The sequence below is a fragment of the Nothoprocta perdicaria genome, unplaced genomic scaffold (genome assembly GCF_003342845.1).
Source record: "Nothoprocta perdicaria isolate Ctin4 unplaced genomic scaffold, notPer1 scaffold_24, whole genome shotgun sequence".
In the NCBI taxonomy this organism is placed as follows: Eukaryota; Metazoa; Chordata; class Aves; order Tinamiformes; family Tinamidae; genus Nothoprocta; species Nothoprocta perdicaria.
This window is the reverse complement of record NW_020455466.1, coordinates 643,417-667,017: the sequence shown is the minus strand read 5'-3', so window position 1 is coordinate 667,017 and position 23,601 is coordinate 643,417. Positions and strand designations below refer to the sequence as shown.

The 23,601-nt window shown below is 40.1% G+C and overlaps 1 protein-coding gene across 1 annotated transcript in view; it reads right to left on the bottom strand.

Moving 5' to 3' along the window:
- The window catches only part of LYRM4 (LYR motif containing 4), an 80,743-nt gene that overhangs the window by 51,185 nt on the left and 5,957 nt on the right, over nt 1-23,601 (bottom strand). The window contains exon 2 of the mRNA XM_026039760.1: nt 11,069-11,189. Coding sequence (XP_025895545.1) covers nt 11,069-11,189 — 121 coding nt within the window. The remainder of the gene's footprint in view (nt 1-11,068; nt 11,190-23,601) is intronic.

Here is a 23,601-nt window from a genome sequence, read left to right as displayed (position 1 = left end):
TCCTCTCCTCTCCTCTCCTCTCCTCTCCTCTCCTCTCCTCTCCTCTCCTCTCTCCTGTTTAGTCACACCTGATCATCTCAGCAAGAAAACAACAATCTCAAATCTCAAGCACTGCTTTACTGCTCATTAGACAGGGGTTTTAACTCTCAAATTGTCTTCAGAGCAGTCACTGAAGTGTCATATGGCAGACACAAAGACTGTGGCTACCTTTCTCTTTAAGCAGATTTTTTTCCATAACTTACTGCTCTTTGGGGCTAGTGGGAACAGAGAGCAGAGCGAGCTACCTGGTACAGGAAGGCTGGGATAGGCAGTGTTGGAAGACTTCAATTCTTGCAGCAATCGTACTTGAGGTCTCAGTGGATCGAAATTATTTAGCAGCCAAYGCAGCAATGTCCTTAAACGCAGGCTTAACTTTATACGGAAGGAGTCTCTCTTATTTCTACATGCCTGTCTTAAGGACAGGCCTGTGCTGTCCTGAAGGGCTCCGTGAGAGCTCCCTCTTACTTCACTAAGATAGTGGTAGCAATTCTGCTTCTCTCTGCCCTTTGCCTTGCTTATACAACGTAGCGCAGGGAAATAACTCCAGCCCTGACAAGTCTGACGGGACGGCCCTGCAAATGTACCACCACATCACAAAATTAGAAGCAATAATGTTAGCAAAAATAGTACTTTGAAAAGATTTGCCTCCTTTTTTTTTTTCTTGTAACACATGCCATCCATGTGACAAAGGTATTTCACTGTCATTTCAATTGATTAGCTCTTTAGTGAACTCTACAGTGCATGACTTTCCATGCCATTTTTTTTCTCCTCTCCCCCCACAAGCAGGCATGCACATCATTTACAAGCAATTTACAACATGTCAAATTGTTTAAGGAGACTCTTAAATTTCTAATATATAAAGTTAACCATTGGCATGATTTATTATTGAARCTCCACTGTTATAACTTGACAATTAAGAAATATTGATAAATGTAAACACATTATTGAAGTCAATTAAAAAGCACAAGATTGATTAACCTCCCAGAGGTATACTGGCACAAGCAGTTAGAGAGTAATCACCCTCGGTAAGTGTTCGCTCCTGACAAATGAGCACAGAAATTAGACTGCTGCAAGAAAAAAAGTGCGTTCAATTAAAATTAAGGTCATTTAAGCACMTAACCAAAGCACTAGGTCAACAGAAACACAAACAAGATCTGTATTAACAGAAGAGGCTAGGTGATGAGGTCACACAGYGCTCTCATTAACCATACAAACTGATGAAAAATGGTTGCAATTTGCCAAAGCCACTGTCAGCATGTAAATTATATTCAAGAGAGCAAGCCCACGGACACATTTACCCATACTCTAACATTCATAAAAGCTCTGGTCAAGGAGAAGGTCTTGCTTAGGATAAACAGTAGGTCTTTGTTTCACAGTATATAATCATATAGATTCCATAGGTGACTAAGTYGTAGCAGTAAACTTGAAAGCTAGACCTAACAGGTCACTTTCTGCAAAGTGAACAGTCCAGGGAGGATGTTCAGGCAGTCTGTAACTTGGAGAATAAAAAGGAAGAAATGCGCGTATCTCACAGCCCACAGACGATAATAACAGCAATCAGTTAATATCTGATTTAAATATGACCAGATAAATCTGGACACTTTTATTCCTCTTGGTTTTACTTACTTTCAGAAGAAATGTCCTGGCAAAATGTTTGTCACCAAGCTGAAGGGCACTGCAGCTATAGCTTTTAATGAAAAAAAAAAGGCAAGACTCACCTCAGAAAGCAGAGAGCTAAAGACAGCAGCAATGCAGCAGCTCCAAGGAGACTGCGTAAACACTAATTAAACTTCTCACTACACTCTCATCTACAAAAAAAGTCTTTCTTGCTTAAACTTCAGTGGCCTAAATCAGACACACCGATACTGGAGTCTAAATGACTGTTAATACTGGTGGGTTTTGTAAATGTAGCTAATTTTGATAGGCAATTTTAAATGAAAATAATTTGCATCTTAGCTACTGGGAAAAGGAAAGCGTCTCAGTGACAACCAACAGACGAAGCATGAAGACAACAAGAGGGCTCTATAAAAAGGTGGGAAATGGGAGTGCTGGGGCAAAAGAGGATGATGAGAGCTTTCTCCAGGCTGGCCCTCTGCAGAGAGCGAAGACAAGACCTGATAAACCAGCAAGGGGAGAAGTGAATAAAGGCACTGGATTTAGAGACACAGAAGAAGCTTTTTCATGTTGTATATTCGATACGCTGAAGGTGGGGGAGCACATGGTCATGTGAAAGGCCGAGGAAGAAGGCAAATTGTTCACACAGGAGCTAAAATGTTGCCTCTTCTCTTGATTTACTATAAYGAGAAAAAAATATATTTCTAACTTGCTGGGAGATAAATGACTGAGCTTGAGGCAAAAAATGTCATTAAAAAGACAGCAGTGGACCAAGCCTACAAAACTAGGGGTGACTTGTAGGATGAAATGGTGTCATCACCAACATCATTGACTTAAATTACAGAGTGCAATTCAAGGGCACCACAGAGCTTGCCAGTGTAACAAGGGCACTGTTATCTCTCATGCCTTTCAGAAGTCCTCCAAACAGCATCAGTTTGTCAAGGCCTAGATAAACTTAAAACTAGTTCACTCCATGATACCACCACTAAAAAAATGCAAGTTAGGAGATTGGGATTGGGATCTCTCTGATTGGGAGATGGGAGTTACAAAACGCATGTAAGGTCTTCATGAGGTGCCATATTTCATAAATGATACACAGAACACTGCCACACACCTCTTTCTTTTTTTTTTTTCCTTCTGTTTGGTTAAAACAGATCCTCTACAAGCCTTCAGCTCTACAGCAGACTGGCATCTCCAGGATACACACAGCAATAAATAAGAACATAAAAAAAGCTGCTACATGCTGAGTAGATGAATATACTTCTATTTAGAAACTCTCATCCAAATCACCCTCAACTGGCACCTCTACAAGTCAGAATGGTAGACAGCAACTCAAGATCATGCAGCCAGATTATAAACATGGCAGAGGGCATTAGGGCCTTGATCAAAAAGATTTGCACTTATTTCTACCTTTCCTCCCTTAGAAATGTTCTAGGTTTACATTAAGACACACCCAGGCACTTGCTACTCTTCACCTCTTTTGGGAGAGGTCTACTCGAAATCCTGTTTCAAAGGCCATGCACATCCCCCTGAGATGAGACTTCTCTTTGTTTCTGGGCCTTTCTTCTGCAAAGCCCAGTCCAATCACCGCTGCTGACTGTTTCAAGAAGCTACTGACCAGACAAGCTGGTGAAACTTACCTTTTCTCAGAGTGGAAGCTGACATCTAATATTGATTTGATGAGGTGTCACATGCTGTCAAGCTAAATTGCTCACTAGAAAACAAGTCCTTCTCCTGTCCTTCAGGTAGCCATCCCTCCTCTATGCATTACATCAGATGCTCACAGCTCTGCATGTGTTATATAACTATTGTTTATTTGTGGTGAAGTCTCACTCTCCTTGGATTAGCCACTGCGTACATGTAACAAAAATTATGAGATCTCATTATAGCAAACAATTAAAGTCTTTTAAAAACAGCTGACAATACTCAACAGTCTTTATTACTGTTTTTTTTTTTTTTTTTTTTTTTTTTGTAAGGAAAGGTTACTGCTGTATGTCCAACATTGTTTCTAAGCATTTCCATTACAGCTCTTTGGCCAGAAAGTCAAAGTTTCATACTACCTCTGAATTGCCTTTGCTTATAGCCTAAAGGTTTCTTCCAAAGCAGGGTCAACTTCTGCATTTAATAATTTCTGCCTGTAAAGCAGAAACTGCCACTTGCAATTTAGTCAGCAGGGCAAACAACAGGAAATTATTTGTGAAAGTACAATCTTGTTCTGCACCAGGAGAGTCAGATGAAAGTCTAAAGAGCGGTAGCACCTCTGGAGGTGCAGACAGCGGAAAAGAGGAGAGCAAAAACCCTCAAAAAGGGGTAAAATGTCTGCTACACTTCCGGCAAATTCAGATGTTTGAGATTAAGCTGGTATGACAGCTCTGGGCTTTTGGCAGCTGTTACCATACTGCATACCTCCAAAACTATCCCATATCCCAAGCTGCAAAAGCTACTTCAAAATGTTGGTAGGAAATCTTATCTTGCTAGCAACGCCCCATGAAGGGCCAAGCTCTGATTCACCTGGATTTTGGTTCAAATTTACCAAAGCTTTTCCAAAGTGACTTTAATTTTAATTCTACTTTAATTTTCTCCTTTTCTTCCTTTTTCTCACCACTACCCCTAAAACTTATGGTTTATCAGCAGGCATAAAATACATTTTTTCATACTGTAATATAAATCAGTATAATTCTCAATTTGATGCCCTTAATTTTAGGCTTTCTTTCTTTTACCAAAACAAGCAAACAAAGAACAAAAGTGACATCTGCATCTCTTTAAAGAAATTAAAGAACACTGAAACTCAACATAGATGGAGGATTTCAGTTCTTTATTTCACTGTCATATTCCTTCTAGGTTACAGCTAGAAGAGACATACAGACTGACATTTTTTGAGTTCTAGTTGCACATAGCTAGAAAGTAAGTGCAACCTGAATGACACAAAGGACTTATACCACTTCAAGAGAAAAAAACTAAAATAAAAACTACCCAAAAGAACTTTGGGATGAAAACAGAACACCGAACWATCCCCAAGCCCCTCCTACTCCCACTGTGAGATGGTTCAGACTTAGTGCCTGGCTTTGCCACAGCTGCCAGCACASTTGTGGTAAAGGCACTTGGGGGACTGATGGGATGACAACTCTTGATCTACTAACACAGCTAAAAACTGCCTGCCAGCACTGCAACAGACTGAGGCAAGCGAAAGAATCATGCTGATCACTTCCAGTATAGCTGATTTTTACAGGGCATTGTCATTATTTAGAAATGTACAGATGCTCTAATATTTCTAAAAAAAGAAATCCTGTGCAATGACTTGATTAAACTTTTCTAATGAGATCAGGAGAAATCATCCTGCTCAATTCCTGCTCTTCTGCTGTAAAACACAGCATTTGACTCTCTCCAACATTTAAAGCTATTATGATAAATAAAATGCTTGGAAGGTAGGGACAGTCTCCTCTCTGCATAATGCAGGGCCTGTCCTGGTTGGAAGGTGTAATTACAACAGCAAGAGACATAAATAAATGACACTAGCAAAAGAGCAGTGAAATTCCAAGGACATTCCTCTGAGATAAGAGCTGTTAAGTCTTTTAATTTGTGGAGAAAATATATCCTTGCCATCGAGATATGAAGCTGCAAATTTTCCTAGCAGCCCCTGCGGTGCTAAGGGCACGCAGCCCACAGGGCTCCGCAGTGCCGCACCAGGTACCTCCTGGTACAGACCATCTCTTGAGGGCGGAGAGGTTCTTCCCGACAGTCCTTCCTGATTTCACCCCCATCTGTGTAAACTGGGAGCACTCCTCTGATTTTCTAACCTGTATGCTTTCAATAYAGAAATACAAACACTTTAATAATTACTAATTTCCCCTTTACTGTTGTAAATCAAACACAGAATTACGAGAACTGAACTATGGAAAACAATGAGAGTACTTGCTGACACAAAACTGCAAAAGATAGGTAATAAAATCCAAAGCAGGCTCAGGGCACTAAGGTRCTTTCACCTTTTGTTTCTTAGAGTAACTGTATTTGAAATTGTTGGCCTTGCTAGTATGATTTAAACATGCTTTAACATTCATACTATTTTTAATTACAGAAATGCTTCTTTATGATATGGATACATTATTACCAATTAACAGTAATATGAGTGCAGTATTAGTACATTTATTCAACACCATCTCCACTCCCATTCAACTGGGTCTATGACATTGCTAATGACACACAGCCACTGGATGCCTCAGGAAGGGGCAGACCCTTGGCTACGCACAGCTGCACTGCTGGGGGGGCTACAAAACAGTGTAAATCCAAAAGCTGTTCTTACCTCAGTGGATGGATAAATACAAAAATATGAGACTAAACTCTCATACTAGGTATGACACTATTTTTTTCTAATCAAGGCAGAATCCTGAGGCAAATTGTTTAAGAAAGAGAGCTAATGCATTTCATGTCCACTGCAGTGCTATGGAGATGAAATACTGCAAGTACTCAATATATATCATCAATATATACCATCAATATATATCATCATATATCATCATCAGTGGATTCTTTCATAGAATCAGAGAATTACAGAATCCTTAGGGTTGGAAGGGACCTCAGAGATCATCTAGTCCAACCCCTGCACACGCAGGGTCACCCAGAGCACRKGGCACAGGGCTGCATCMAAGCAGATTTGGAAGATCTCCAGAGAAGGAGACTCCACAGCCTCTCTGGGCAGCCTGTKCCAGGGCTCTGTCACCCTCACTGTCAACAAGTGTTTTCTCAAGTTCCTGTGGMACTTTYGGTGYYTCAGTTTGTGGCTGTTTCCTCTAGTCCTGTCGCTGGCCACCACTGAAAAGAGGCCGCCCCCTCCTCCTCACTGCCTCCCTTGAGGTATTTATAGACACTGATCAGGTCCCCCCTCAGCCTTCTCTTCTCCAGGCTGAACAGGCCCAGCTCYCTCAGCCTTTATAATAGCCACGCTTAATTTCTTCTTATTTCTTCTACACATGTGAAAGAAACTGTAAGTAAAATCAAGCTGAGGCCGACCATTTCAAACCACATGAAAAGTCTTCGCTGGCTGACTGCTCCCTCGGAACAGGCCTGCGACTGACTGCCCGACAGCGGGCCGGGCCTCTCACCCCAGTCGCCTGCGAGGTCACCAGGCGCCTTTCATCTCCGTGCTAAAGATCTGCAGAAAGGAGGATTTCTGATGGTTTGCATTACTTGAAAGGCAACCAAAGGTTGGGACATCTRAATTTACTTCAGTTGTGTGATATCAAGAAAAATGCATTTGGTAGCGAAGCCAGATGTGCCAGAAAATCCAGAAAAATCCTTCCTACCTGGACCACAAGGCCAATTGTGCTTCCCAGTTTCAATATGAAAACAAGAAAAAAAGTACTAATGGAAGAAGAATATGTAACAATGAAACATCYTAGAAATTAAACAGGCATTGAACTAGACCTGCACACAGGTCTAAGCCAGCTTTCATTTTCACTAAAAAACTCAAACCTGACACAGCGAGGCACAGAGAAAACCAGGGAAGGCTTCCAAAACTCACGGTATTCTCATCGTTTCAAAGTGGCTTTTAGAAATCTTGAATTTCAGCATTTATATTTCGGGGCAAACACTCCCACCACTAACACATTCAAACCGCACCAGCTGCTCACAAATGAAGTCATATGGGCCTAGCCGGGAAAAACCAACAGTGGGTCCCATGGGGACCTCAAAGGCAGCCTCAAAACTTCCTAAACTTTCCATTCAAACTTCCTTTTGCCAATGCATTTCTCACAGCGAGAAATCGGAGTTGTTCTCTCCTTCAGCCCATCTAGTTTGAACCTTATGAAAACTAGCAACAAGCTGAGGAGGACTGAGATGGAGATTAGTTTTCCTCCATGCTTTTCAGCTTTATAAAGCTCCTTTTATAACATTCAAGAAAACTGTACAGTGACTGACATGGACAAAATGACAGTAATCCGTCACAATTTCACATTTCCCACTGGGCTGATTCAAATAGCTGTTTATGAACCTTACACTTCAACGGTCACTTTGATGACTAAACCATAAATTAGAATGTAAAGTGAATATAAATTTGATTTCAGAGTAACAGCAAACAGTCAGCAAAGTGGGATATTATTTAATTTCTATTGACATCCTATGAAAAAGTCAGCAATACCAAGATGTGCTACATCATAATAAACCCCAAGCTTAGTAAAAAAAAATGCACACTATATCTCATGTTTGCTTCAGTGCTTTTGCATTTCAAAATAAAAGCACTTTATATAATGCTCAGTTAGTTTTAAATATAAACTCTTAATAATGTCAGATGGCTTCATTATTTAGATCATTCAATTAGTGAGCAAGAATTATTTTYTTATAAAACATGATTAAATTTGACAGCAAAAATATTAATATAAATTTTTAATAGTTTTGATGAAAAGCAGGCATAGTTTATGATAAAGAGAGCTCCTATTTTTTCAATATTTACCTCTTCCTTTACAGCTGAAATGGCGATAACACTGAAACATAATAGACTGCAAAGAACAATTTTTTTTAGTAACCCTTATTTTTGGATGGAATGGAACTCAGGAAAAAAAAAATCTTCAGCTATCCAAGCATCAACAAGTGATCCAGGCACACACATCTTAAAAGTATCTTTCTAAATTAGTTTTATTTTATGTAGCATAATGTAGTACTGTAAAAAAAAGAAAAAATTTTCAAAATGCCTCAATTTTCCTGAAAATCTCACAGGATTTTTCCTGAAAATCTTACATGAAACGAGACCAAAATGCAATCCAATAGAAAACTACTTTAGCAGATTGCTTTTGCATGTAGGAAAACCCCTTAAATAGTTGAGATTCGAAAAAACAGACTGTGGCTTTAGTAAAAGCTGCATTCTACTGGTATGTCCAAGTGACAAAGAAGTTTCTTTTCCCAAGACATAAATGTGTAACTGAAAGACAGACATTTAAAGCAGTTTGCCTGGCAAACTACTTGTTTATGGACAATTGTTTAAGATAACTGAATTTAACACARTAGTTTCAAAATGTTAGCAAAATTAAAACATACATGGAGAGATTTGCATATTTGGAAAATTCTTGTGGTGCTACTAATAAGATCTGGAAACCCACATATTTCYTTGAATTCCTTTTTGGTTGAAACATGCATACCTATTTTAAAACCTTTTAAAGCAAGGTTTATGTATTACATAGTAGGACAAAATGTGTCTCTCAAGGATTTCTCTCAAGCTTTAGTCAGGAAAATATACTCATCAAATATATTTTTTGCCATTATTATAAAGCAGCAAAACGGAAAAAGTAGCAGATTAAAATGGTTCTGTTCGTGTAATGAAAATAGCATAATCCCTGTTGTGAAGCAATAGTGTTCTCTATTTTTATTGCCATTACGTTCTTTAGAAAAGTATTAAATGCACAACATTTTTATCAATGCAAATATAGACTAGTGTATAAAACAGTTRCAGTTCATGTACAGGCTTATTAGATATATCTGTGTATGCATATGTATGCATTTATATGTGATGAAGTTGTTCATTGGCACTAGCAGCCAATGAACACAAGAAGCCCTTAAATCCAACTTACTCCTTCAGAGAGGAGGAGAGACCTCTTTGTCACTAACTGACACCCCTATAGGTAAAACAAAACAAGAAAAAAAATTATAAAAGACAAGACCTGCACCTTAGGGAGGAAAAAGGCCCCCAGTCAATGCTTCCTTTTAGAAAAATGGAATCTTACTTCAATGTCTACAGCAACAAGGTAATCTGTGTTCACAGGATTCAGTCAGAAGAGATGAGTTTCATTTTAAACTCTATCTCAAATCTATTATGACACTCAGACAAGTCAGCAGAATCTCATTTTCTGAAAGAAAAGTTGGAAAACTTTTGTTTTAGCAAGATATATCCAGCATCAGACTTAGAACTGTCTTATTTTTAATCTTGGCTCATAGAACTAAGAGAGAACTACTACTTCCTATAGGAAGTTGGAGTACACAGAACATTACGCTATTAGAAATCTGGTCTCTCATTTCAGCATCCCACTTTCATATTTATAAAGAGAAAACAGTACTTTGCATCTAATTGCACTGCTTTGTACCTTGATACTGAACCTTTGTCAGAAAAGAAAAGCATTTGTGATTATAAAGAAGTTGTGAACTAGAAGTGCTACTCATCATATACAGGCATGGGAAAAAAAAAAGACAGTTGAATATACTTGCATTGAATCAATCTAGAACTGTATTTTCAAGAATCCTCTTTAATAATGGAGCAAAAGAATAAAAAAACTGAATCCTTGGGTTAAAAACACAACAAATCTACTGGAACACAAATTCTTGACTATTTGTAATCACAAACAAGTGGAAATCTTAGCATGCTTCCTATACTTTACCACTTTGCATGCTCCTAAAACAACACTTACTTCTGTGAAAAGAAATTCYAAAGAAATACTTTCACTCACAGCAAAACTTTCATACTTAACTGCCTAAACAAAGGGCCTAATTTCTTATYGACATAAGAAACTAGCTAACTGACCGTGACTGCAAAAAACATGTTACAGCAGGCCATGGAGGACCAAGTACATAAGAAATACGTTCTATACCCTCGGAAATCTGGAGAGACATGCCCATTACAATATCTATAAGTAATGCTGAACTCTCACCATCATCATCATCAGTAAGTGCAGTCTTTGCAAGGAGAGCCAGTTTAGAGATTGAAAGTGCCTGCAGGGAGTTCAGGCAAATGAGCTTTCTTTGTCCAAATTTCCAGTGGTCCTTTTAAGTATGGATTATGTTTGAAAAATAAATACGTATAAAAAGTTTACTGAAGTATATAGCATATCTAACCAACAGGGTACCCAATGGAAGTGGAGATGTTATAAATGCTACTCAAACCAGGTCAGAGAAATACATTGGCATTGATTCAGGTTCTTCCAAAGGAAAATCTACCACCCTGTTTGGATACATTTAATGAAGACTTCTTTAATTTACCTTAGAATTTTCTTGTTCTGCTGTTGTTTCAACACAGTATTTGGAGTTGGGGAAAAATAAATACCAAAGGGAAAAATAAACACCAARGAGTGGCGATCACAGAGTGAAGATTCTAAGCCCATGATGGAAAGAAAGCAAAATGGGAAAAGGAAGTGTAATATATGTGAGCATATTACTGCAGAACAGAGGAACAAAGTGAGGATGTAGTAACATAGCAGAGAAGGTTAGGGAAGCCCACACAAACTTTTGACAGCAAGGCCTGTTCAAGCCAGTGCAACAAGGGTCAGTAAATTCCATATAGCAGCAATCAAGGAGAACCACGGGCTTCCCCTGTGCTCTCTTGAGCGGACATACAAACCAGTGTTCATCCAAAGATATCTTGAGCAAGGATCTATTTTCCCATCTGTAATGACTGAGTGAAAAAGTCTTTGCTGRAAAGAATGAAACAAAGTAAACCTACCTGCCGATGAATAATCTCTAGGTTTGCTTTTGCTTTATTCACGAGTTCTTCTATTTTTTCAGTATCTTTTATATTCTTGTTTTCTCTGAAAGCATCTCTTATCCTTCTGATGGCATACATTCTAAGTGTAAACAAGAGAACACGTATTTGTAAATGTCCCATAGTTATGACATTTCAATATTCTTTAAAATACGTTGATTTTTTTCCCACACATACGTATATAAATAAAATACACACACACATTCTTCACCCAGACTTTAAATACATCTTTTTATTCACGGTCCTGTTTTGCCTGAGCTGAAGCAAAGGCCATACATTTTAGCTAAAAAAGGGGCTTTGCTGACATTTTCTGTAGAAAAGTTTCCTATTTCTTGTATTCAGACCATTCATTATTGTCCTGCTTGTTACTGCCATGAAGCAGCAGCTGTACCTGCCAATATCAAGAAGCTTCTTGAAGCTGCAGGACTGCTGCTGCTGGATGCTCACTTGGCATAAAGGAAAAAGCTCAAGGACATAAAAAAGTCCCCAAACGTAAAAACATAAAACCACCCAAACCATCCCCAAAATAATTATGAATCAGGGCAATTATATTTATTTATAGTATTCTAAAGGTCATTGGTCACAACCACTAAATAAATTACATTTTTTTTACAAGCTCTGCCTTTGTAACCTTATAGTTACCAAAGGCAGAGAGATGGATCAATTATCCACCCCAATGGATAACTTGGCCAAAACGGGTCCATTCCCCTCTATCTCCTTCCTTCTCCTGGAAAAGCACATTACACCTTTCAGCCCAGCCTGCTCACCCCCTGCCCCTGCTCTGCAGGGACAGGCTGGCAGAAAYATGACCCTGCTCCCAGAGAGGCAGGTCCAAAGCTGCAGTCATCTGCAGTCTCTTGGCTTTGCTAAAGCCAGTGAAGGATCTCTGTGCAGACTGCAGTGCACTGCTCGACAAAAAAAAGCAGGGCCAATTTCAATATTAAAACACAGTTTTCAGACAGAGCAGCAGAAACTTTCATTACACAGTTGCYTGGGGGAAAATAAAGGCGACAAATTTATCCTACTCAGCTATCTTGCTCATCTCCCATTTTCCACCAGCACATAAATACCGTATCTGTTACAGAAAATAAAACCCTATGTTTGGCGCTGAAAGCGAAAAGAAGGTTGCTGCAAACAACACAAACACAGGGCTATTTCAGTGACTTTTTCTCACTCTTGTGTACAAGTGAAACACAAGGCACGAGAGTGTCTGAAACACGATCATAACCCCCCCMCACAGCACACACARTATTAAAAAATCAAAGCGTTGAGGGGGCCCGAGGCAGGAGGGAGGAGTGAGGCTGGAAGCCAGGGTCTCTCCATGCCGTTAGATGGTGCTCTGCAGCTCCTAATGCGGGATCCCGGAGCCAAGCGGCGGCTTTGCTGGCCGGGCTCATAAATAAAACATTCCCAGCACAGGCCCCGCGATGGTTTCCCTGCTAACCAGCAGATGGTGACGGCTTTTAATTAGGGCCCGTTCACCCCCAGTGTGACCCGGGGTGCGCGAGCGGCGGCGCGCGCTTGTACGTGTGAGCTCCATGGAAGGTGTTAAAGAGGGAGGCTCGTTCTCCCCCACGGCTGCYGGCCTCGCAAGGCTGCAGGGGAAGCTGCTTATTTCTCCTGGAAGAGAAACGACCCCAAATCGCTGAGATACTGGGGCTCGATAATGGCTGGATTTCAAATCACGTATAAATATATCGTATAAACATATCGTATTTCTTACACAAACGGAGTGGTTGCCAAAGACATCAATGCCTGATATTTCTCTTAGCCGAAAAACAAAGAACAACATAAACARCATGTATCCATCACGGCGTGCAATTGTTCTAAAGCATAATACAAATGAGTAATGTTGTTATCTACATAAGGAAGATGAATGGGACTAAAGCAAATTCTTGTTCACTGTAACATCCACGGGCTGTTTTTTGTACAGATGGTGCACTGATTGTTCCATTTTCGCCCTCTTTCTTCTCACTATACCCAAAAGTTTTTGGGAAAGAAAGGCAATATACTTTAAAATTGGTCTGATGAAGCTTTCTATCTATAATTAGAAAAGCATCCTCCACTGTCTTTCCCTATTACAATTTCTTTAAACTTCTATGAATGTTAACACCCAAACTGAGTTAATTTACATAGGCTTAAGTAAGAGCTTAGCTTCACAGTACCACATTTAATCTCCACTATTTTCTAAACACACTTCAAAGAATACCTCCATATCCTGGTACTCTATTAAAGAGCACATTGAGAGATGCAAAATATCACTTAAGATAAGAAGCTGAACTCAAAGCTCAAACCCRACGCTGCATTTGACCATCAAACACCATTTTTCCCTCGAGAGGTGTCAGGGGAACAGTATCAGCTTTCCAACAGCCAAATTCTTTCAAAATCATGTAAAAAGTGTTAAGATACAAACACATTGAACTTTTTTTAACAACAGTGTTTTATATGCAAAAGCTGTTGCGAGCAGCATCAGTTCTGAATCTCAGTGCTGTCTACACTTCCAGGGTTTCTAAACTATATATATACACACACACACACATATATATAGTTATATAGTATAGAATATATATAGTGTCTACATATATATATATTTGTGTATATAACAAAACCCAGCAGCAGTACCAGAACTGCAATATTGCTGCAAAGCTATGAACAACTCAGCTCCTTTGAAAATATAGTAATGGGTATATAGCAATGAGTGGTAAGGAAATATAAAGCATGAAGTTAACCCACTCATGTAGCGTGCCTGTTTTCCTTAGACCTCTGAGTCTTCTGGTTGATGAGGAGGGGCTCGCCAGCTGCTGAGCTCTGGCATTACGCTCTGCATTTGCAGCTCAACACGCATAACCACGCACCAAAGATGTGCTTGTCCCACCGCAGGGCTCAGCTCAAAGCGCCAGCGGCAGCGAGTGCTTGGCTCTCTCCATGAAAACCTAGAGCATGAACCTAAAGGAGCTCGACCTGAAGCCACAGAGACAGATGTGAGAGGAGAAGCACCTTGGCCTATGGCAAGCTTCAGCGACAGCTTCAGTTGAATGGCTTCAGTGACAGCCTAAGGAACAAGCTCTCCGGAGAAACCCTCCAAGGGCCAAAGCCAATTGCCCGGACCCCACACCCAAGCAGCTCCTCTGGGTCTCTGGAAAAGCGCCTAGGAACAAGAGTGACAAACATCATTACAATCAAAAATCCAACCTGTTATTTTCCTCCCCTTTCTTTGGGAATAGSTACTGGAAAACTGCCTGAAAACACACTGAAGTGTTTTTTGGGCTTTTTCTTGGCCATTCGCATATACTGAAATTTTAATAGAAAACACTCTGCTTTTGTCTTCTGCAAAGACTTTCCAGCTAGCTAGCAACCACAGGCCCCAAGTAAGAGTGTACAGTTAAATACATTTGCTTATAAATATATACCACTTTTTGTGATCTCTTTTATGTGCATCTGCCACACAATTAAAGCCCAATTAAATGAAAAGTATGTGCTTAATGAGTAGTAGTTTCAGCATAAGGGCTTCTGAGCGAATCCAGGTGAATGACTATGCAAGGTAACAGATGCCCAYAAGTAGCAAATAAAAAGACTGGCTGGGGGTTAATTTGAGAAAAAGGCCAGGGCCAAAGTATTGAGAGAGACTCACAGGCAAAGGGCACTAACCGTTAATGTTTAAACAATGAAATAATAGTAAATGCAAGGAATTATCGTGAGAAAACACAGCCTTTTTCCTCACACTCAGTCATTATCTTTAGCTTTGACGAGTCCAGCGTTTTTCCTTCCCTGAAGCACAACGCAAATCCTATCATGTGCCATATCCTCATAAAAACAAAGCCTACCAGCAGGGAAATCTGAAACAACGGCTGTTAAAGAAAAATGAAATCACAACCCACGGACTTTAGAATATAATTGCTGTTTGGGGATTCAGATATTTTTATTTCAAAAATGTTTACTTATTTGATGCCTGACCAGAAAATAAAAATCACTTTCTTTTCAAGTCTGCAATGTTGCATCTTTGTACACAGCTAAAACAGAACTTAGGGAAAAAAAGGCAGACATACTGTGCGAAGGAGACTTGCCTTCAGCTACTTCAGCCCTCAAAATAAACTGGACCAAGTAGTATTTGTCTCTGCAACATTTTGCATTTACCAGTACGTAAGATATGCCAAAGGTTTAAGTCCTTTTTCAAAAGCAGGCTTACGAATCTGGTGCAATTTAATCTGTGTGCCTGTGAGCGAAGACAGTGGAGCCCCTCAGCTGGAGGCAGCAGGCGCTGCTCAACGCAATGGCCAGCGCTAATGGTTAGGTGCTGAGCTCCGATTGAAGAGGAAGACTATGATACACAGCCTCTGAACACAAAACAGATCACAGGGGAAGAGGCTAGAGATTTCAAAATACTCAAGTCTCCATGAAAAGGAATAAATTGAGATGATTTTTTTCCTCATTGGCCTAAGTTGTATTTAATAAATTAAGGTGAGCAAGTGGAACCTAGTCTCTAGAAAGACGCTATGGTTATTACTTCTGCAATGAAATACATGATGCTTTTTATTAAGGAGATAATGTGCAAAAGAGCAATAYGAATACATGGGATAATAGTATAATATTAGGCGAGGGATCCTTTTTACAAATGATTCCCTTTTAGTAAATCTGTTCTGAATTCCTTTGCTTATTTATTTTCCCTCCCAACTAAGATCCATTAATTTAATGTAGTGACAAAACGTATTTTCAGTATTTCCCATTATTCCTGCCAAGTGTGCACTGGATGAAACCTGCACAATGTTAAACCAAATATATGATTTTTCATTAAAAAAAAATCTGCAGAAAATTCATTTTAGGTTACCTTAAACTTTTATTCTTTGGTCAGATATCAGCACAGATGCCTCCATACACAGAGCTTCCTCAGGAGGAAGGAGTATTTCTACATATACACATTTGTACACACAAACACAGCTCTATAAATTCATGTGCCTTTTCTTCCTGACAACAGTTTCACTAARAGTTAGGAATGAGGGCCAAGCAAAAGTTGCAGGCAATCACAATTTAATAGTAAAAATAGCACATTAGAAATATTTGACCACAAAATTTGAGCCTGAGAGTGGACAGGGCTCACTTTGGGCCATTCTTCTCCATGTCTCTACACTTCATAGGGAAAATGCAGTGACATTTGTGTTAAATACAGTAATAACATCAGGGTGTGGATGTAATGCTTCGTCAGCGAGGTCGTTTCTCAAGCTCCACCACTAGACCCCATTTCAGCACTGCCATCTCAAGGTGTGGTACAACCAAGGTGGCAGGGGTCATCCTGGAACCAGGACTTGGCTTTGGGAGAGCAGGTGGGGTGCTGGATGGAGCATGGAGGGGAGGGAAAGAGGAGGAAAAGAAACAGGAAAAAAAACCCTTTGGTTAGAGAGTTAGAAAACTTACTATAAAAAGGGGAATGATAATTTTTCAGGTATGATCTGTTGATTAATGCAAGATGATTTCCTTAAATTCTTTAATTAATCACAAATTCTACATTTTTTTCCTACCTAAAATCACTGCAAAATGGAATGAAACCTACAAACCTACAAACTAYCACGTGGTTTCTCTGCTAATACAGAAAACAACTGTGACTTTTTATGGAACTGCCAATTAATGTCAGGAAGAGAACAGCACTAGATATACTTTCTAAGAGAGGCTTACCCGAAAAGAACACAGGACAGGCAACAGAGCAGGGCATCCCAAGCTCTGCTGAACCCAAGGCACCCCAGCTGAGCTCACACTGCTCCATCGATGCCTATGCTGTGCTGGGGACCCGAGGTGGGATGGAGGTTGGAAGTGCTGCTGACTCTCCTCAACCTGCTGTTGCTGCAGCCCTTGGTGAGGCTCTCGTGGCCCTCCCTGCTGCCCTGTGCCTGGCTTTGCTGCCCGCCACCATCCATCCCCAGGCCCTTCCCAGCAGAGTTGCTCCGTGCCCAGCCTGGGCTGCTGCGAGGGCTTTCCAAGCAGACCTCACGACTTCGGGTCTGTCCTTGCGGGATTATGCATGGCCGAGGTTGGCCTTTTCCAGGTCCCTCTGGATGACAGCCCTGCCACAAGGACATCACCTGGGTTCCGCTTCAGCGTCATCCGCAAACTCTACACGCAGGCACTGCCACCTCCTCCAGGCCCTTCACACAGAGGGGAAACAGAGCAGGTCCCAAGACACCCTCCTGTTCTGCCCACTTACTGCCRGCCTCCCAGGGCTGAGCGTGGCCGTTAGCTACTATTACAGAATCACGCAGAATATTCAAGGTTGGAAGGGAGCTCTACAGATCATCTAGTCCAACCTTCCYGCTCAAGCAGGCACACCTACAGCATGTGGCACAGGGCRGCATCCAGGCGGGTTTGGAAGACCTCCAGAGTAGGAGACTCCACAGCCTCCCTGGGCAGCCTGTTCCACTGCTCTGTCACCCTCACAGTAAAGAAGTTTCTCCTCACCCAGAGATGGAACGATCTGTTTCAGCTTATGGCCATCATCTAAACAACTCGTAACACGTTCAGTTGCTCACCTATCAAGGCCCTAACTTGGATATAAAAACATCATTGGAACCAGTGACAAAAGCCTTGCTGAACTGGATGTAAATGATACCCGCAACTCTTCCCCTCATCCACAAATCCAGTCATTTTATCACAGAAGGCAATCGGGTTGGTCAGGTATGAGTCACTCTTGCTAAAATGATGCTGACTGTTCCCAAACACCTTCTTCGCCTTCACATGCTCAGAATATTACCAGTGCTATTAGTGCTTAGTTAACTATTGCTATTTTTGCAGCTCTTTGACACATACTTTTTGCTGCTATACTTCTAAAAAATCACTGGTTTAAGCATAAGGAATTTCTGCAGAGGGGAGTGCTTTTCAGAATGTCAAGATAAAAAAAAAGTTTCACCAACGAAAAGTTTTTTTAAAAAGAAWCTTAATTGGAGTTACTACTGTAATGTTATATGGCAAAAAGACTAAAACAGGGGGGCTTAATCAATTGAACAAGTTGCTCAGTTAATGAGGCATTAGGCAGGGATGTGCTGCAGGACAGAAGCAGGATATGCCACAGATAACAAGTGTCCTGATGGCCTAAAATAGAAAATCGCTCTCTGCTGAGCTTTAAATGTCCAAGACCGTGACAACTTCTGGCCAGGGCACTACGGCCGCTCAGCAGTCCAATTATCAGGTGGGGAATTCACGGAAACGTCCAGTTCAAACCCTGACAAGGCTTCTCCCTTCTTCCTCTTGAGGCAGATGAATAYCGCTCCATTGGTTGGGCTGGTATTTCTGATGAATTTTGAAGCAAAAATGTTCTGTATTGTGAAGTGCCATTGCAAGTTGTATTATGTTTTTACGGCAAGATCAGAGTTTTAGTTCAATGCTGTGGCCAAAATTTCCCTTTCACTGTTGTGCTCTGCATCTGCTCCGTATTACCTGATGAACACAGCTTTAAATGTGCTATGGGCACCYTGAAGCCTGCTTGACAATACTGAGGCTTTGGTCTGTTGTAACTCATTTGGAAACCAACTGCGTGCCAAGGRTCCTTGCTGCCTGGAAGCATTTTCCATTTGTCAGAGGAAAATGATTGGCCTTTGCTGAAGCAGCAGAGCTTTGGTTTTTGAACTAAACAAGAAGACAATAAAGCCTTGAGATCTTCCAGCCTGGAGAACTGCTACATGTTTGGCCAAGATGACAATCAGATTTTGGTAGGACATTTCTGAAGCACAGTATTATTTCTAGAACTAGATTCTGATATAACATACCTTTGGTTACAGTAACCATATTATTCTTTTAATGTAGAAATGATAAACATGCCAATTACCTAAATGAAAAGGGTTGTCTTTAAGAAAAATATGACAGCACACAGTTTTTAAATGAATGACTGAGATGTCTTGGCTTCTGAAGGACTTTCTTTCAGCACCTGTCCTATGAAGCTGTGCTGAAGCTTTGTTGGCCATTTTGATAGGCGAGACATTTTGAGAATACTGAACAGACTGCTAACAAAGGTTTACTTTATAAATCTGTCCTTAGATTCTAGTAATGAAGACTATTAATTTGCTTCTTGATTTTTGCTTGAGTAAACTTGTGATAAAAAAAATAAGCATGATAGATTCAAAGTGAAYCTAATAAAAGAAATGACTGGTTCCCATCTGACTTGAATGCAATCTCATTATAAAGAGGCCAAGAAACCATAAATATCCTTGTAATTAAACAATTTATATAAAGTAACAGAGTGCCTATTCTGTCTGTATACAGACAATGCACTAAAAGTTACGGGATTTGGAAGACTGGGCTTACTCCCCAAACTTTATCTTCTCATCCATTTCTTCATCTATTTCTATCAGCATTACAGCTTATCTAAGAGTCTTTGTTTCTTAAAATTCAGTCAGTAGTGACAAACATCCCCCTCTGGACCTCCCATCACCATATGGCTCAATGACCTTTCCTCATTTACAGCAAAGCAATCCATGTTTAGCTCAACACATTTGCAACATCAATTTTGACGACAGTGATGGATATTTGAAATTACAATGTAATACTTAGCAGCATAGAAAATTCTAATAAACTCAAAGCTCATTACTCAAACCTAAAGCCTAAAAAAGATCGATGTGGAATACATAACATAAAATCACTGTCCTACTTTTTGCCTACAATAGAGTACTGATTATTATCTTTAGATATTTGGGACTGTAAATACAGTGGCACSTTTGAACAGTGCATGAAATGTCAGGAAGCTCAGATACAGATTACTGTGATTATGTCATCAAAAGCAGAGGCACAGAAAAAAAAAAGCAAACTGAAGACTGTTTTTATATGCTAAGAATGGTACCTAAGGCAGAGTTAGTCGAGTGAACTAGATTTTTCCCCCTGCATTTCCTTCTGCTTGTTACCGACTATGGGAGTCCAAGCCAATCTCTCATAGATAGTAACACSAGCCTCAAAGCATGAGAGCTGAAGACCCCAACCTCAGCCAAGAGTAGGGCAGCAACCTGGAGGTGTGATGGGTAAAAGTCCTGGGTATCATTTTATCCTCAAGCAAAACGAGATTTAGCTTTTTACATGGTAAAACAAGCTGGGAGCAGCACCGATTAACAGAGGCAAGACTTGAAGAGCATGGCACATTTTGGTCAGCAGAGCTGACTGTTTACTCATGGACCATGACAGATTCCTAGATTTGAGTCTTGCAAACAGGCACAGATGTTCTTCATCCACCTGAATCATCCAGCATCTCCAAGCAGCTGGCATATAATTCCAGAACTACCCACCAGGTACTCTGCAGCTTGCACTTCTCAGGTGCTATTGACACAAAGCAATTATTAAATTATTAAAAATAAATAAGCAAGAATCTTTGCTGGCTAGTTAGCTATGATACACCCATGTGCTCATGGCTCTTAAATTCTGGAGAAAGAAGGGCACGATGACCAGCGAGCGGCTATCATGTTCCTGAGACCTCTACCAGCTCCAGCAAAACAAATTCATTTTTTCAGGACCCATGACAGATATCTTCYGGAGTTCAGAGGTAACACGTATATCAAAGTAGGACTACATCCTAAGTGAAGTAATACAATGTTCTTGAACGTTACTTTGCATCAAAGGAAAAAAAAGGTTATACCCATTTGCCTATCATGTTTTCCTACAGTTACTCCAAAATGTGAGGTAGGATGGAATATCTGTCTTCCACTTACAGAGCTGAGGATGGTTATTGCTATCAGACAGAATGTTTCTTCTGGGCTAAATTTGGCCTGTACTGCTAAGACTCTAGGGTAGATGCTCTTACTTCCACAAGTTGTAGATCTCAGCATGCAATGTGATACTTTGATCTGACCAGACAGCAAAATACCATCTCTTTTAAAATTAGACAGAAAAATGAGAAGAAATTAAAACCCTTACATGTGCCACTCCAAAGAACAGAAGTCATTCCATAAAGCTGCTGACAGAGCCTCTGCGCAGCGAAGCAGTTTAATCTTAGCACCAGAACAGAAAGGGAGATCAGAAATGTTCAGGAAGACAGAGATCGATTTCCTATCTCCAAGAAAAGAAAAAAGGGCAAAATATTGCCATTTCATCTACTCGAGCCTAACTACATAAACCCAAATGTTAAAATGTAAAGGTCTAAGATACAGTTTAGGGAAAGGGCGGTGATTTTCCAAATATAAAGACAACGTCTTAACATGCTCTCTTGTAGGCTAAGCTATGAAGAAAAAATAATCACCTTGTCCTTTTGAACAACAATATGTTCAGACTTGTAAATCCAAAGACTGTGGAAGGTGCTGCATTTCAAGCCAATCGTGTTGTAGAAAAAACAGGCAGTAGAGTCATAGGAAAATAATCACTAATTCACATGAGCGATGGCAGCACTTTCTGTCCTTTATCTGTGAATAAAGAAACCCACATGCAGCAAGTTCCGACTCTTTTCACTGCTATGGACACRTGGCTACAAAGGAGAAGCTTCTCGCACACAAGTTACTCTAAACACGGTATTAATCTCTAGTTTTAAACTCACTATCATGGAATCATGAGTAAAGTTATCACGTGAGACTAGCAGAGGAAAAGACTGGCCTACTCCTCATAAGAATGCTTTCAGTATATCCTATGAGAACCCTAGAACAAATTACCTTCTGCTTTGACACACGGCATGGATAGCAGAAATATTTCCAATCTTAAAACAAACTGCCCACAGAAGCTGGAGAAAGACTCGGTCCCTAGTTAATGGCAGCAATAACTTGCACTGATAGAGAATTTATTCATCATGGATTCCAGCAAATTACTGGGGGGAAAAAAAAAAAGAAATAATCAAGTCTCAAAATCCATACAGATTAATAAGTACTGTCACTATTTCATACACCGAAGAACTGAGGAACAGGATAGTTATTTGCCCAAGACTGCATCGCTGTAACTGCTAGGACTACGTTCATCCTATGATCCAATTGCTGATAGTGGAGGTGCCACCATCAATTTGATAAATATTCATATTCACATTAAACTCCTGCAAATTACAAGCATTAATTTTTGATATAAATTATTAACTGAAAATAATATACAAATTGAATAAGAGATATGCTCAATAGCTCTGGAAATCAGGAAACCCATTTAGAGGTATAATTACAGACCAGATGAAAAACATTTATTATTATTGTCTTGTAAACAAAACACTTGAGCATTTATTTTCATATCATAAATTGGTCAGGCCAGGGAAAAGATGTCTACAGTATTAGTGAGGTATCGAATTTATTTTGGGCAGTGATAAAGTTATTTAACTTAATCAAGAAATGTTTCTCCCTTCACAACCAGTTTACACACAAAGACAAACTTGAAAATCTATTTGGTAATTTCTTGGCCTAGGAAAATATCGTGCGATCCTGCACGAGTCAGAAAGCTGCAAGATGCTTCCTGGAACTCAAACCCAAGTTAGCTCCAAGCAACACGAAAGGTTTCTATTCGACATCCAGAACACAATTCAAGCTACGGTGTTTTCAGACATACTGAGGCTTGTACTATGTCTTCATCCACCCTTCATTTGAGCTTTATTGATTTAAAAAGTTTTCCTGGAAAGCAAAAGCAGTCTGAGGCTGCTTAAATAACCAGAAGCGTTGGTTACAGGAGGAGGCACGTTCTGATGAAAGGACTAGTTTTGCAAATAATCCTGCTAAGGACAGAAAGCGAAACTTCACAAAATGTGAATATCTGTACCCAATTCCCTCCACCCCCAGACCTGCTGTTTTTAACTGTGATTAATCATGCAGATAGATGATGGCTTCCAAAAATCTCTACCACATTTGACTCTTGCTTTGCCCTTCTAGAAGGGTCTGCAGAGAGGTGTTTCAGGACATGTAAGTCACTGGTGACCATCCTAGCAGGTAAACTGATTTTCTCCCTCCTTTTGCTCACCTTGGAAACAAGCTCAGACCATTGTTTCTCTAATGACATAAACTAAGACAKGAGTACATCAATTAACAAAAATATATTATTCTGCAGTATTTGACTACCTAAACGGGGCATTTGTAAAGTATCTGCCAGTTATGTTGATATTATGAATATTCTGCGTAATGGAGTGCAACTAAACTGCTAAGTAAATTTAGAATGGGTCACATCATAGAAGAAATACATTTTTTAGGCATGAACTAAGAATCAGGCAGGTCCTGAGGAAAAACTCGTGCCCCACACACGTCACTTTGCTCTTCTACCTCTAATTTCCCGTCTTCATTATACTAACTGATCTCTGCACCTTCTTTAGTGTGCCCCTTATTTTGTGTTTTGCACTATTTTTATTTTCCAGTATCCACTCCTTCCACATTCCTCCAGCTAACTACAGAAGTAGCCTGTTATTTCAGGCCCGCTTCTCTTTCAAGACTTTAGAGCTGGAAGATCTCAGCCTAGAATCTGGCTTCTCCTCACAGAGCCACGAGGAGTCCTAGAGGAGACCAGAGCTATAAAATGTTATTTATTTAGCAAGCTGAAAACACGGAGAAAGTCACTCAGGCACACAGGGTTCTGATTTCCATGCCATG